This window comes from Hylobates moloch, unplaced genomic scaffold (genome assembly GCF_009828535.3).
Source record: "Hylobates moloch isolate HMO894 unplaced genomic scaffold, HMol_V3 SCAFFOLD_41, whole genome shotgun sequence".
NCBI lineage: Eukaryota > Metazoa > Chordata > Mammalia > Primates > Hylobatidae > Hylobates > Hylobates moloch.
Window position 1 is genome coordinate 352,984 of NW_026652316.1, and position 17,131 is coordinate 370,114.

The window sequence follows — 17,131 nt, forward strand, 5'->3', positions numbered from 1 at the left end:
GGGTCAAGTGATTCTCCTGCCTCAGCCTCCCGAGGAGCTAGGATTACAGGCATGTGCCACCATGCCCGGCTAATTTTGTATTTTCAGTAGAGATGGGGTTCTCCATGTTGGTCAGGCTGGTCTCAAACTCCCAACCTCAGGTGTTTCGCCCGCCTCGACCTCCCAAAGTGCTGGGATTACAGGCGTGAGCCACCGCGCCTGGCCTTGTCTCTATTTAAAAAAAAGTACAATCAAATTAGGATTTAAAAATTACCTCCAATAGTTAAATTTTCCTTCTTGAACAGAAAAGGCTCAACTCTTGAAATGTACCAAAAGCTTGCAATTGCCACAAGACCATTTCTCCAGATGAGTGGTACTCATAGTAATGTGACTCCAGTACTGTATCTATTAGTGGGTGCCCTGTGGAGTCCATCATGCAGTGCTCTAAGACTTCAAATTTTTTTATTCTTTTGAGACAGGGTCTCACTCTCTTACCCAGCCTGGAGTGTAGTGGTACAATCTCAGCTCACTGCAACCTCCACCTCCCAAGCTCAAGCGATCCTCCCACCTCAGCCTCCCAAACTCAAGCGATCCTCCCACCTCAGCCTCCCAAACTCAAGCGATCCTCCCACCTCAGCCTCCTAAATAGCTGGGACTACAGGTGTGCACCATCATACCCAGCTAATCTTTGTATTTTTGGTAGAGACGGGGTTTCACCATGTTGCCCAGGCTGGTCTCGAACCCGAGCTCAAGCAATCTGCACACCTCAGCAGCCTCCCAAAGTGCTGGGATCACAAGTGTGAATCAACGCGCCTGGCCTTGTTTTCTTAATTTTTTTATCATAAAGACAGGATCTCGCTGTCTTCCTCAGGCTGGTCTCAAACTCCAAGGCTCAAGCAATCCTCCCATCTTTGCCTCCCGAAGTGTTGGGATTACAGCCGTGAGCCATCACACCCAGCAAACCTCAAATTTCTATGGTAGAAATCACAGAAGTCACTTAATGCATTCAATGTTAACAAGGGTATCCAACAACTCTGGGTATCCACAAGCCTAAAAATACAAAGCACGACACATGGCTCATTTTCTCTCGCTCAAGTTGGCTTCTGTTACCAAACATCCATTGGCCCTCTTCTAGGACAGCTGCTTAATAGCCACTTGAGTTTTCCTTGAATTCCAGAATGCTTGAACTCCAGATTTCCAGTGGTTTTAATTTAGCTCTATTCCGTCTTTCCAGAGTACTAGAGAGAACAGTCAGTTCTCACACACGGCCCAAGACTTCTAGTGAAGGCATTCCATCATGAATGGCTGCACCTTTATAGCTGGTGTCACTATGTAGCCTTAATGAGTAATGTGGATAGAGTAGCTGCCTGGCCATCCTTTGCTCCCTAGGATTCTGAAAGTTTACAATGCTGGGAGAAAAGCAGAGAATTGTCTGCCTACCTATATCAGACATGAAAATAGGCCATAAAGTTTCTCACCTTTTTTTTTTCTAATTTTGACTTAATTAGGTCTGTTTTTATTAGCCAAAAGGGGAAAACCATCCTTGAGGTTTGAAACAATAATTTTAAAAACCAAGAAAATATGAAATTATATTAAAAATAAAATGATTCTGAAAAATGAAGTTCTGTTCCCCCAAATGGCCCCATTTTTCCATTAAAAAGGAGCAAAAAAGAGGATTCAGTACTTTTTTTTCTCTAGTATCTAATTACATGCTTAGGTAATTTTTAAATACATACTTCAAAGCTGTAAGTTTACCTTACATTTTTATATTTCAAAGCAAAACAGAAAAAATGGAGCTTTGTGTACTTGATCAAAATTAGAGGAAATGATCCACACACACACACACACACACACACACACACACACTTGCATAATGGTTACAGCATAATGTTAACTACAAACAAAGGCTGAGATCTAAATTGAAGAAGTGAGTCTGATAGATATATCTGGTTTAGTCACTTCTGCACACATGGGTACCATGTGAAAATGTGAATAAAAAAGAACTAACCCTAGGTCCTAGCTTTCACTCTTGAGTCTGGTATGACAATTCCAAGTTTGTATTTAGAACCTTAGTCGAATTTCAGGATGAGTCATTGCACCATTAGAGCCAACTTTTTTTTTTTTTCTGGGGGGGTGGAAGGACACAGTTTCATTCTGTTGCTCAAGCTGGAGTGCAGTGGCACCATCTTGGCTTACTGCAGCCTCCGCCTCCCGGATTCAAATGGTTCTCGTGCCTCAGCCTCCCAAGTAGCTGGGATTACAGGCATGCACAACCATGCCCAGCTGATTTTTGTATTTTTAGTAGAGATGAGGTTTCACCATGTTGACCAGGCTGGTCTTGAACTCCTGACCTCAAGTGATCCTCCTAACTCGGCCTCCCAAAGTGCTGGGATTACAGGCGTGAGCCACCACGTCTGGCCAATCCCAGTCTTTAGTGTACTTATGAGAAGAAATGTTTTACTTACTCTGGTCAGCATAGTTTTTCGCTTTCAGCTCAAGTTGTCTTGTTTGAGATTCTAAAGATTCCACTCGGGTCTGTAAGTCCTTTTTTTCCTGTTCTTGAGAGTCTTCAAATTCAATGAATTTCTAATAAAGAAGAACAATTAAATTTAATCAGAGAAATTAAACTTTACATTTTCAACTTCTGTATTTCTTGGAATCAATAATCACAATTAGGTATTAACTACTTAGATCTCAGAATTATGACCTTGGGTTGATTTTTAGTTTTTCTATAAAAATTAAGTTTTAAAAAACTCCCAAATATAGAAGAAAAAAAGTAACAAAATAATTAAGGTGTTTCCATTTCATATTATAGGCATTCCATATGATATACATCTTACTACAAATATATAAACCCTTTTGTATACTTGCATATGCATCTTGACTTCCAGACAGTTTAAAAATCTATAACATGTACAATAGAGAACAAAAGAATGATGGAATAATCAATAAATATTTGTTAAATGGTTGTGTGATTAACAGTCATAGATTCACCTGAACCACGGAGTTTAAATTCCTAAGAAAAGGACATGTCCCAGGAATAACTCCACCACTCAAATCTAACTTACCAAACCTGTTCTCATCAAGGATCGTAACACTAAGTGCAATCATTAAATCTCAGTCTTCATCTTGATTGTTGTATCAGCAACATCTGACAAGTGATCGCGCTCTCCTTAGAACTTTTTTTTTTTTTTTTTTAATTTGGCTACCAGGATGTTTTCTTGTTTGCTGCTCGTTCTTGGTCTTCTTTGGTAGTACCTCCTTTTCTCCCCAGCTTCTTAACATTGGCATGCTCCGTCCTTGGACACATCTTCTCTTCCTTGTTTACACTTATTCCCTAGTGATCGCATCCAGTTTCATGGCTTTAAGTACGAACTATATGCTGACAACTTCTGAATTTCTATCTCTAGCCCAGACCTGAATTCCAGATTTGTATGTCCAACTGCCTACTAGAAAACTTCAATTGGTTGTCTAAAAAGCATCTTAAGGCTGGGCGTGGTGGCTCATGCCTGTAATCCTAGCACTTTGGGAGGCTGAGGATAGCAGATCATGAGGTCAGGAGTTCAAGACCAACCTGGCCAACATGCTGAAACCCTGTCTCCACTAAAAATACAAAAATTAGCTGGGCATGGTGGCACGTTCCTACAATCCCAGCCACTCGGGAGGCTAAGGCAGGAGAGTTGCTTGAACCGGGACCCGGGAGGTGGAAGTTGCAGTGAGCCAAGATCGCACCACTGCACTCCAGCCTGGGCTACAGAGCAAGACTCTATCTCAGGAAAAAAAAAAAAAAAAAAAAAAAGCATCTTAAATTTAGCATGTGAAAACTTGCTCCTCTCCTGGTCTTCTGTAGCTCATTAAATTACTGTGGTCAGTTGCTCAGGACCAAAACTCTGGAGTCAGCTTTGACTCTTCTGTTTCTCCAGTACCTCACATATCCAATCCATCAGCAAATCTACCTTCAGATCTGACCGCTTTTCATCATTTCCACCACCATCCTGGTGTGTGCCACCATCATCTAATGCCTGGATTACTGCAACAGTGAAAGTCTCCTAATTAGTCTCCTTACTTCTACAATATATTCTAGAAGATCTAGGAGGATTCTTTAAAAAGTAAGTCAGCCAGCCTGGCCAACATGGTGAAATTCGGTCTCTACTAAAAATACAAAAATTAGCTGGGCGTGGTGGCAGGCTCCTGTAATCCCAGTTACTGGAGAGGCTGAGGCAGGAGAATAGCTTGAACCCAGGAGATGGAGGTTACAGTAAGCTGAGATCGCACCGCTAAACTCCAGCCTGGGCGACAGAACAAGACCCCCTCTCAAAAAAAAAAAAAAAAGGAGGCCAGGAACTGTGATACCTACTCCCTATCTCTCCTCCCTGTTTATTTTCTTGAGTACTTAACCTCATCCAACATGCTATTTTAGTAATTAATGTTACTTATTACTTGTCTGTCCTCACTAGAATGTGGGTTCCATGAAGTCAGGGATTTTTGTTTTGTTCACTGCTGTATACCCAGTACAAAGAATGATGATAGCAGCACATAGCAGGTTCTCAAATATTTGTTAAACAAATGAATAAATGAAGAAAATTTTCCAAGCTAAAAAAACTGAAACCCTTGTAGAAAAATTTATAATTCACAAAAAACTTAGGTATCGCTACAATATATCCTAGTTTTAATGTGAAATTGTCAGTCTATTACCTATTTTAACTGTCCTCAAACTTTTCAATCACTGCAGAGGACACTGGGTTTTTGTTTTTTTTTTGTCTACACACATTACATTCCTTTGGGGAACTTTCTCTCTCCAGTTTCATGCTAATTATATTCAGTCCATGTAATTTGATTGGTGATGACTCCATCTCCCTAGGGGTAGGCACATGACTTGAACCAGACTGATCAAAGTCCTCTCTGGGACATCTGCCAGTTCTTAAACTCTAAAAACCTAGCAGGCCTAGGCTGCAGACTGACATCTTTTTCCAGCATAGAGAAAAGCAGGCCTGAGACTAAAGCCAATATAGAGAGAAAGAGCAAAGGGGAGAAAAACTTTAATTAAAGATACTATTTGTACCCAGGATTCTTGGAGCCAGAATTTTCCATGTGTTTTTTGTTTTATTCAGTTACAAAACTCAATAAATTCCTTTTTTACACAAGCTTGAGTTGGTTTTTCTTTCCTTTTTTTTTTTTTTGCGACTGAGTTTCGCTGTGTCCCCCAGGCTGGAGTGCACTGGTACCATCTCAGCTCACTGTAACCTCTGGCTCCCAAGTTCAAGTGATTCTCCTGCCTCAGCTTCCTGCACAGCTGGGATTACAGACGCCTGCCACCGCACCCGGCTAATTTTTGTATATTTTTAGTAGAGACGGGGTTTCACCATGTTGGCCAGGCCAGTCTCGAACTCCTGACCTCAAGCAATCCAGCCACCCTGGCCTCCCAAAGTGCTGGGATTACAAGCGTGAACCACCACACCCAGCCTCTTTATATTTTTTCTTATTTATTTATTTATTTAAGATGTAGGTCTCACTATGTTGCCAAGCTGGTCTACAGCTGCTCAACTGCTGGCCTCAGACTCCTGGGCTCAAGCAACCCTCCTGCCTCAGCCTCCAGAGTAGCTGGAACTACATGTGTGAGCCACCATGTTTAACTTTCCTGATCTTTGAAGCCTGAAACCTACAAACTCTATAACATTGGTTCTTAATCATTAGGGGGTCCAAAGACCAATTTGGAAATTTGATCCATCTACGAACCATATTTCCCCAGAAAAAATGTCCCCGCCCATGTCAAATGCCACCTATTTTTCTCAGAGGGCTTAGAGACACTGTAGTTCCTTCCACAAACCCCAAGTTTAGCACCTCTACGCTATACTTTTCTATGAAAACATTTCATATTTGTGGGACTTCTGGGGAAATGAAGTCATTGTTTATTTTTCAGAATACTCAAGATGACCATATATAGGAAAAGTAAAGGTTACATTAATATAGGAAAAGAGGCAAACTAATAAATCATTCATTCATTCAAGAAACATCTACTGACTACTTACTATGTACCAGGCACAGGGAACATGACTATGAGTATCCAACTAGCCCTGCCTTCCAAGTGTTCATTGGCTACAACTGAATGCGAGCAGATGACATAAGGTTACGTTACACAGAAAAGCAGAAACTATGAAGTCTGAAGTAAGTTATTTCAACATTTTGCCTTGATATATAAGCAAAGACTAAGAATTAATAGGAAAATGTAATTATTTTTTGGCCTGCTTTGAAAATGATGCTCCCTTGGCTAACTTAACTACTATATCTGGGAAAGTAACGAAAAAATTTTTTTTTTTGGAGATGGAGTCTTGCTCTGTCACCCAGGCTGGAGTGCAGTGGTGCCATCTCAGCTAACTGCAACCTCCATCTCCTGGCTTCAAGCAATACTCCTGCCTCTGCCTCTGAGTAGCTGGGACTACAGGCATGGGCTACCATGCCCAGCTAATTTTTTTGTATTTTTAGTAGAGACGGGGTTTCACCATGTTGGCCAGGATGGTCTCGCACTCCTGACCTCAAGCGATCTGCCTGTCTTGGCCTCCCAAAGTACTGGGATTACAGGCGTGAGTCACTGCACCCAGTCCAGAAATTCTTACTATTAGGCACCTTCTTCTGTTACGGATAAAATGTTGTTTTAAAGAACATACAGCATTATGTTTACCAAGTAACACTTAAGATGCTGTGCTATCAAACTGCTAACAAAAAATTTTACCACTATTTTGCTTTTTTTTTTTTTTTTTTTTTGAGACGGAGTCTGCCTCTGTTGCCCAGGCTGGAGTGCAATGGCACGATCTTGGCTCACTGCAGCCTCCGCCTCCCAGGTTCAAGCAATTCTCGCGTCTCAGCGTCCCGAGTAGCTGGGATTACAGGCACGAGCCACCATGCCTGGCTGATTTTGGTATTTTTAGTAGAGATGTGGTTTCACCTTGTTGGCCAGGCTGGTCTCCAACTCCTGACCTCAGGTGAACCCAGAACTTTGGGAGGCCGAGCTGGGATTACAGGCATAAGCCACCGCACCCAGCCCAGAAATTCTTATCTTAGGCACCTTTTGTGCTATGGATAAAATGCTATTTTAAAAAACATACAGCATTATGAAGATGCTGTGCTACTAAACTGCTACCAAAAATTTTTACCACTAATTTTCCTTATTTACAGCTCCTTTCTGCCTAATAGGAGACACCTAATAAGGGACACACAGTTTCACATCTGCTTTGTTTCTTAGCGACAAAGTTCAGCTTCAGAAGATGGATACCACAGAATACGACAATTCCAAAAAGACCTACCTTTTTGGAATGATTCAAGCTTCAGAATTTTTCAAGTTTTATTATGACTACTGAGGCTTTTTATCTATATCACTTTAAATCAATATGGCAGAGAGAAAAAAGATTTTTTTTTAAGTGATGTGACAGGTCTTGGATTGGCAAGGCTATTATCTCCAAAGAGAAATCTCGTTTCTTTAGTTTCCTTTCACAGGAAAGTACAAGCAATAATAAAAATATTCCAAAGCAAATATATACGTTGAGTCATTTCCTTCAAACAAATTAAAACAGATAAACTTAGAGATTACAAAATGGAATGCTGTCTTTCACAAACGTGTGTACATTTTCTCCTTTCTTGCTCTAAGCAGATCTTAAACTTCTTGGAATCATAAACTCTTTTGAGTATATTGTGAAAACAGATCTTATTATACCCAGAAAGACAAATATGTAAAACTCAAAGCTATATATATTTATCAGTGCATCTTCAAGTTCTAAAAGAAATCAAGGAGGATTTTTACCCATTTATAAACACTGTTGATGTTGATTTTGTAAAAATAATTTTTTATTCTCTTGGAAATCCCCTTTTTTTTTTTTTTTCTTGAGACAGAGAGTCTCATTCTGTTGCCCAGGCTGGAGTGCGGTGGTGCAATCTCAGCTCACTACAACCTCTACCTCTTGGGTTCAAGCAGTTCTTGTGCTTCAGCCTCTGGAGTAGCTGTAATTACAGGCATGCGTCACCACACTCAGCTAATTTTTGTATTTTTGGTAGAGACAGGGTTTCACTATGTTGGCCGGGCTGGTCTCAAACTCCTGACCTCAGGTGATCTGCCTGCCTCGGCCTCCCAAAGCGCTGGGATTACAGGTGTGAGCCACCACATCTGGCTGAAAATCCCAATTTTAAATGTGTATTAAGTCTTGGTTTGGAAACGTACAGCTGCCATCCTCATTTAAAATGCTAATCACAGCCATGTGCAGTGGCTCATTCCTGTAATCCTAGCACTTTGGGAGGCTGAGGTGGGCAGATTGCCAGAGCTTAGGAGTCTGAGACCAGCCTGAGCAACATCGTGAGACCCCATCTCTACTGAAAACACGATAAAAAAAAAAAAAAAAAAAAAATTAGCCAGGCATGGTGGCATGTGCCTGTATTCACAACTACTTGGGAGGCTGAGGCACGAGAATCACTTGAACCCAGGAGGTGGAGGCTGCAATGAGCCAACATCCCACCACTTCACTCCTGCCTGGGTGATGGAGCAAGACTCTGTCTCCAAAAATTACAGGCTCACGCCTATAATCCCAGCACTTTGGGAGGCCAAGGTGGGTTGGTCAGGAGTTCAAGAACAGCCTGGCCAAGATGGTGAAACTCAGTCTCTACTAAAAATACAAAAATTAGCTGGGCGCGGTGGCAGGTGTGTGGAATTCCAGCTACTCGGGAGGCTGAGGTAGGAAAATTGCTTGAACCCAGGCGGCAAAGGTTGCAGTGAGCCGAGATGGCGCCACTGCACTCCAGCCTAGGTGACAGAGTGAGACTCCGTCTCAAAAAATAAATAAAATAATAAAATAAAAAATAAAATGCTAATCACTAATATGCGACAAAAGTAAATGTTCCTCAGTTCTGATAAGACATCCCTAATAGCTTACACAGGGCACTGAAAGCCGAGTAGGATAAATGTAATACTAACTTTCAAAGAATAATCAAGAATCAAGAAAAAGTAACAAGTAACTGGAAGTTTCTAAATTGCTATCCAAGAAAAATATCCATCAAATAGTCTAGTTTTGGGCCATTGCTTTGAGAAATATCCCTGACAATATAGGTAACCCCATGAACAGAAGTTGCCGTAGGGTAGAATAGCTCAGAAAGCAGAACACTCATAATTACAAAAATACTTCAGAAATGGCATAGCTCTATATAGCAATTAGCAATCATGTGAAAGTGGGAAACATTGATATAAGAATTTATGAATGAGAAAACGGGAATAGAAACAGAGACAGTGTCATGAAATTCAAACAGATGCCAAAATACAGCTCTTGGCAGAAAAAGGTTTGGATTCATGGTCCTAGTAAGATTCCTCTTTTTTCCTGGATGAAGGTTGGAAGTATAGCATAAGGGAAGTAATGAGAATAGTTTCTTTCTCTCTATACCTAACCTTTTCATACTATCAACAAAATACTTAGGCAATGAGTGGCATGGGTTACACTAAAAAGAAAGTTCTCAAGGCTTTCTGCTTCCCTTCTATGTTCAGAGATCTTAGTTGGGCTGGTAGCACATGAGTTCTGCTGAACCTCATTACTAGGTTTGTATAGTACAAGCATGGCTGACCTTCTTTATTGTTTAATTTTTAATTTTCATTTACTTATATTTTAGAGATAAGGTGTTGTTCTGTCATCCAGGCTGGAAGTGAAGTGGTACAATCATGGCTCACTGCAGCCTCGACTTCCTGGGCTCAAGCGATCCTCCCACCTCAGCCTTCTGAGTAGCTGGGACTACAGGCACGTGCCACTATACCCAGCTAAATTTTTTTTTATTTCTTATTTTTAGTACAGACAAGGTCTCACCATGTTGCCCAGCCTGGTCTCGAATTCCTGAGCTCAAGTGATCCTCCTGCCTCAGCCTCCCAAAGTGCTGGGATTACAAGCATGAGTGACCATGCCTGGCCCTGACCCTCTTTTTAAAGTCTTCGTGATTTACTTCAAAGAAACATGTCTGCCTTCTACTTCTATAATTTCCACTTAACACACTAACTGAGATAACTTAAAAATAGGAAACATCCCAGTCCGTCACTTTGTAGTCAAAGAAAAACTTGTCATAGTTAAGAGACTAGGAAAAAGCTGCTGTAATAGTTAAGCCACACACCTATTCACAATGCCTATTCTCCAAATGTTAGGCAGTTAGGCAGTATGACGATATTTACTACAAACTAGGTAATGTCATTCGTAAGATTTATTCTTAGATAAAATAACATGTTAAATATAAAACTAAAACTCTTTGCACACCCATCCAATAGGAGTACTCACTGTATGACAGCCATCAAAGACGTACCATAAACATTTACAGTGTAACACACTAAGTGCTATAATGAAAGCAGAGAGGAAGAAGTGACTAAATCTGCTTTAAAAAAGGGAAGTCGGGGCCAGGCACGGTGGCTCACATCTGTAATCTCAGTACTTTGGGAGGCCAAGGTGGGCAGATCACGAGGTCAGGAGATCGAGACCATCCTGGCTAACACGGTGAAACTCCATCTCTATTAAAAATACAAAAAAAATTAGCCGGACGTGGTGGCGGGTGCCTGTAGTCCCAGCTACTCAGGAGGCTGAGGTAGGAGAATGGCATGAACCTGGTCGGCGGAGCTTGCAGTGAGCCGAGATCATGCCACTGCACTCCAGCCTGGGCAACAAAGTGAGACTCCATCTCAAAAAAAAAAGGGGGGGTGGGCACAGTTGCTCACGCCTGTAATCCCAGCACTTTGGGAGGCCGAGGTGGGTGGGTCATGTGGTCAAGAGATGGAGACCACTCTGGCCAACATGGTGCAACCCTGTATCTACTAAAAATAGTAAAATTAGCCAGGCGAGGTGGCAACCACCTGTAGTCCCAGCTACTCGGGAGGCTGAGGCAGGAGAATCGCTTGAACCTGGTAGGCAGAGGTTGCGGTGAGCGAGATCGTGCCACTGCACTCCAGCCTGAGCAACAGAGGGAGATTCTGTCTCAAAAACAAAACAAAACAAAAAAACCACACACACACACAAAAAAACCAGAAGTTGGGCCAGGCACGGTGGCTCATGCCTGTAATCTCAGCACTTTGGGAGGCCGAGGCAGGTGGACCACCTGAGGTCAGGAGTTCGAGACTAGCCTAGCCAACATGGTGAAGCCCTGTCTCTACTAAAAATACAAAAATTAGCTGGGCCTGGTGGGCGCCTATAATCCCAGCTACTTGGAAGGCTGAGGCAGGAGAATCACTTGAACCCGAGAGGTAGAGGTTGCAGTGAGCTGAGATTGTGCCATCGCACTCCAGCCTGGGCAACAAGAGCAAAACTCTGTCTCAAAAAAAAAAAAAAAAGTCGGCAAGTGCACCGAAATCTCGGAAATCACCACTAAAGAACTTATCCATGTAACCAAAAACTACCTGTTCCCTAAAAAATATTGAAATAAAATTATATATTTACAATATATAAGTGTATATATACTTATATGTATATATACACTTTATTTTATATATATATATACATACACACTTTTTTTTTTTTTTATATGGAGTCTCGCTCTCAGACCCAAGCTGGAGTGCAGTGGCATGATCTTGGCTCACTGCAACCTCTGCCTACCAGATTCAAGCAATTCTCCCTGCCTCAGCCTCCCGAGTGGCTGGGATTACAGGCGCCCACCACCACGCCCAGCTAATTTTTTGTATTTTTAGTAGAGACAAGGTTTCACCATGTTGGCCAGGCTGATCTCGAACTCCTGACCTCAGGTGATCCACCTGCCTCAGCCTCCCAAAGTGCTGGATTACAGGCGTGAGCCACCGTGCCCAGCCATATATACTATTTTTTTTTTAAAGAGAGAAGCCATTTTAGCTTACTCTAAAAGGAATGGTTTGCCTAAAACCTTTACTGAGATAAAGACATTCCAGGCAGAGGTCACAGCACATGCAAAGGTCTAAAGATCATGGCATGCCCAGGTAACTACAATTCACTATTAAAATTTGAGTGGATGTAAAGGTAAACTATAAACCAAAGAATAAGTTGAGAATCTCTCTGATTCACAAAGCGCGTAAAAAGACAAGTAAGATTCCACTTGGCCAGGCGCGGTGGCTCACATCTGTAATCTCAGCACTTTTGGGAGGCCGAGGCAGGCAGATCATGAGGTCAGGAGTTCAAGACCATCCTGGCCAACATGGCGAAACCCCATCTCTACTAAAAATACAAAAATTAGCCAGGCGTGGTGGCAGATGCCTGTAATCCCAGCTACTGGGGAAGCTGAGACAGGAGAACTGCTTGAAACTGGGAGGCGGAGGTTGCAGTGAGCCGAGTCCAGCCTGGGCAACAGAGCAAGACTCCATCTCAAAAAAAAAGATTACATTCATCCATCCATGTTTTCAAAACACAACTTGAGCCCCTATTGTTTTAAATATTCCAAGGTACTGGGAAATGTAGTAAGTTACAAGACAGCCCTATGTTCTATTGATTGAAATTTAACGGAAGATGAAAGGTCTTAATCATGGGTAATTACATTTTATAAAAAAGATCGATTTGCAAAAGATCTTGCATAATTCAACAGTCACCTAATTGAGGTTAAGGCTGATAAGAGACGGCTGATATTTCTGTTACTGCCTAGGTAATACCAACATAGGATAACAGCACAACATGGTTTATAGCTCAGTCAGGCTTGCATGTAACATGATTTCTGAAGACTTTCTGAAATGAGAAGGTAACATTTCAAACTCCGAATATGAAATGAAATTTAAAAATCACATAGTTCAAGTCTGCATATAATGTAACCACACTGAAATTATATATGTGAACAAGAAAAAGCACAGCCAGGCACGGTGGCTCACACTTGTATAATCCCAGCACTTTGGGAGGCCAAGGAGGGCTGATCACTCAAGCTCAGGAGTTCGACACCAGCCTGGGCAACATGACTCTGTCTCCATGAAACCCTGTCTCCATGAAAAATATGAAAATTAGCCTGGTATGGTGGTGTGCGCCTATAGTCCCAGCTACTCAGAGGCTGAGGTGGGAGGGGATCACCAAGCCCAGGAGGCAGAGATTGCAGTGAGCTGAGAGTGAGCCACTGCACTCCAGCCTGGGCGATGAATCAAGACGCTGTATACAAAAAAAAAAAGGAAATGAATGCTCATAAAAAGTCTAGGATAGTCATTACTGATTTAATATGACTTAATTGCTTGCCAGTGGCATGACTTTATAAAGTTGGTCACCCTCTACTACGCTTGGCAAACCTTAGAATAATCATGATAGGGTTAGGCCAACAGCAAAATCGTGGCAGGAGAGGGGCAGGGGTTTGTTCTGTGTTTTTGTTGTTGTTGTTTGCATATTATAAAACCATATTAGCCCTGGAAACTCCAGCGAGCCCCCTCAGCACAAGCATTTGTCAGATCACTCAGGTATGTTGGTATAAAACGCACATACTCCTCCCCTTTTCTCTGTTTTTCTCACACACATACACACTTTTTTTTTTTTTAAGGGCTAGGGTGATTAAGGGCCTGTGAATGAGCTTTTTCAGCATGTATAATAACACATCTTCACTAAATACCCCTCTTCCCTTTCAGTAACTAATAGGCCAGCAACAACATTAAAGTGACTTCAGACAACTCTCTTGGGAGCAACTAGACACCGTTAAAAAAAAAAAATCAGTGGACAATACAGACTTATGTCAGGATCTAAAAAGAGTAAGCTTTGTGATGAAGCAAAATGCTTTCAAGTCCAGATGGCTTATAGGGACTGTTTCGCCCCACTGTTCTGGGGAAAAACAAATGAATACTTTGAAAAGACAAGCTCCCAAAGTTAAAAAAAAAAAAAAAATCCCTAGAGGTTGTTGCTTGTTGGAGTAAAGACGCAGAAGAAAAAAGAAAGAAAAGAAAAAGAACAGCCATTTAAATACTTTGACTATAGTACTTGTCTAAAAAATAGTATCAAATAAAGGGCTGGCTTATTGTTAAGTGTCCATCAAGATATTATATTAATTAGTTAAATGTAATTGTTTTTAAATGTAATTTCTTTTAAGAAATAAGACAGGATTGAAGACCATATTAAATAACACTCAAGGGATATAATCCCTTCCAAGTCCAAAATGTGGAAAATTTTTTAACACAAATGATTTGGTTTCTTCTACAACAAATGTCAAGTGGGAAAAAAAGAAAAAAAGAACCATTATATATAAAGAGAAACTTGAGACATATTGAACCAAGTATAAATGTATAGACTCTCTTGTTTAGATACTGATTGAAAACAACCAACTACAAAACTACATTTATGAGACAAGGAAATGTGAACACTTAAGTATTAAATATTATTAAAGAGTAATTGTTTATAAGTTTTAGATGTGTTAATGGTGTTGTGGTTATATTTGTTAAACAGCCCTATCTCCTAAAGATACAATGATATAGTCTTTGGTCTGCCTTAATATTATGGTGAAAAATTGGCTTGGCCAGGCACAGTGGCTCGTGCCTGTAATCTCTGTGCTTTGGGAGGCCAAGGCGAGAAGATCACTTGAGGCCGAGAGTTTGAGAACAGCCTGGGGAACATAGAGAGACCCTTGTCTCTACAAAAAAAAGAAAAAAGAAAAAAAGAAAAAGAAAAATGTAGCTGGACGTAGTGGCAGACACCTGTAGTTCTAGCTACTCAGGAAGCTAAACTGGGAGGATTGCTTTAGTCCAGGAGTTCGAAGCTGCAGTGAGCTATGATCACACCACTGCACGTCTGCCTAGGCTACAGAGCGAGCAAATGTCTCTTTAAAAAATTTTTTTTCTGAAGAAAAAATATTGGCATTTTGTTGGTAACTTGAAGTTGAATGATGGGTATATGGGAGTTCAAATATATTCTACTATTCTCGGTAATCATCAATGTTTAGATATTTCCGTAAAAAAAAAAAAAAAAAAGTTGGCCAGGCATAGTGGTTCATGCTTGTAATCCCAGCACTTTGGGAGGCTGAGGTGGGCAGATTGCTTGAGCTCAGGAGTTCGAGACCAGCCTAGGCAAAATAGCAAAACCCTCTTTTTAAAAAAACAAAAAAAATGAAAATAAATTATTGGAATAAAATTATCAGTGGCGTTTAATATGAAAAGTTTGTCCTGCCATTAAAAAGCAAATATGCAGAAAGGGGCATGTACAAAGACATTCATTGAAGGGCTATTTGTAACAGTTCACAACTGGAAGATAACTTAAATGTCTATAAACAGACAGTAGATAAGAAAATTATAATAGATCCGACCGGGCACGGTGGCTCACGCCTGTAATCCTGGCACTTTGGGAGGCCGAGGCGGGTGGATCACAAAGTCAGGAGATCGAGACCGTCCTGGCTAACACGGTGAAACCCTGTCTCTACTAAAAAAATACAAAAAATTAGCCAGGCATGGTGGTGGGCTCCTGTAGTCCCTGCTACTTGGGAGGCTGAGGCAGGAGAATGGCGTGAACCCGGGAGACGGAGCTCACAGTGAGCCGAGATTGCGCCACTGCACTCCAGCCTGGGCGACAGAGCAAGACTCCGTCTCAAAAAAAAAAAAGAAAAGAAAATTATAATAGATCCATACAATGGAAAGTATGTAATGGAAAACTAGTGTGGTGTGTGATGGTGGGACTGAAAACAGGAGGACTGAGTGGAAGTCTAAAATCACCAGTTAATACTATCCCTAGTAGGTAGACAGTCCCACACCTGACTGGCCAGGTGGCCTTCCTTGCTCACCCACACAGGAAATAAGAGGTTTGTTTTCTGAATAAACTCAACCAGAAATTTTAGACTAGGAACATTCTAGGCACAGCCAGGCAGGTGCCAAATGACAAGTGGAATTACAGGAAGGTCTAAAGTCTACGTACTAAACAGTAACAGGGCCTCCTTCCTGCCTTCACCCAGGCTGCCTTCACCCAGGTTGCAATAATGTAAATATCTAGGCTTACTCACCACTCCACCAGCCACTCCTAAAAAAGATTATCTTTCTCTGGAAAAACTCAAGTGTCTCTACGAAAGGACCATGGGATACTGAAATCTGGGTTCCCAAGAGGCAGTAAACTGTATCCAGGCACACAAAGCTTCCAACCCTCCTTTTTTAGTGTCTCACTTTTAAAACATGAAGGATAATTAAGAATTATAAGGCACTTTAAGTTCCAGCCTGAAAGAGAGAAACCAAAACTATAAGAAATAAAAATGGGACTCTGATGAAACAAAGCAGGGAACAAATGAAAACTATAATTAATATACTCAGAGACCAAAGAAAAGTCATTGCTCCCATGAAACCAGAATAGTATGCTATTTTTAAAAGTAGTGAGGAGGGAAACAAAACAGGAAAGAGCACTTGGAAATTATTAAAGTATGAATTGATGAATCCAGCACTTTTCGTCTTTCTTATATGCAAACTATACCTTAGGGTAACCAAATAGTTGATGAGGGGAAGTTTCCTTTACAAGAAAATTTAGCTGATAAATGTTGAAGGAATAACTGGATTGAAATAGCACCATTTCCCAACCCCTAATGATATAATAAGGAATACCCAGTTTTCCAAGTTGTCTCATAAATATTTTTATACTCATGATCCAAACAAGGTACATACATCACGTTTGGATAATGTATCTCTTAAGTCTCTTTTAAACTCCGGATTCCCCAAGTAATGATCCTTTTCACCTAAGTGATGACCCTATAATGGAATACTATAAAACCATTAAAAATATATAGCTATGTACTTCCAGACATAGTTTGTTCCCAGTTATCAGTGAATGAAACTGAATAGGCAATTCACAGAGAAGTAGAATCACCAGTAAATGTAAAACATGCTCAAGCACACGAGTGATCTGACAAAAGCAAATTAAAATAAGAAGTGGCGGCCGGGCCGGGCACAGTGGCTGACACCTGTAATCCCAGCACTTTGGGAGGCCGAGGCGCGTGGATCACGAGGTTAGGAGATCGAGACCACCTTGGCTAACACTGTGAAACCCCGTCTCTACTAAAAATACAAAAAAAATTAGCCGGGCGTTGTGGCGGGCGCCTGTAGTCTCAGCTACTGGGAGGCTGAGGCAGAAGAATGGCAGGAACCCAGGAGGTGGAGCTTGCAGTGAGCCGAGATCTCGCCACTGCACTCCAGCCTGGGTGACAGAGTGAGACTCCGTCTCCCAAAAAAGAAAAAAATGTATATATATAGTGATATATATATATATATATA

At 41.2% G+C, this 17,131-nt stretch overlaps 1 protein-coding gene across 8 annotated transcripts in view; it reads right to left on the reverse strand.

Annotated features, from left to right (window-relative positions):
- Positions 1-17,131, reverse strand: part of LOC116463547 (C-Jun-amino-terminal kinase-interacting protein 4) — a 165,344-nt gene that overhangs the window by 119,277 nt on the left and 28,936 nt on the right. For all 8 annotated transcript variants that reach the window (XM_058434710.1, XM_032146680.2, XM_032146686.2 and 5 more), the window contains exon 2: positions 2,445-2,565. In XM_058434710.1, coding sequence (XP_058290693.1) covers positions 2,445-2,565 — 121 coding nt within the window. The remainder of the gene's footprint in view (positions 1-2,444; positions 2,566-17,131) is intronic.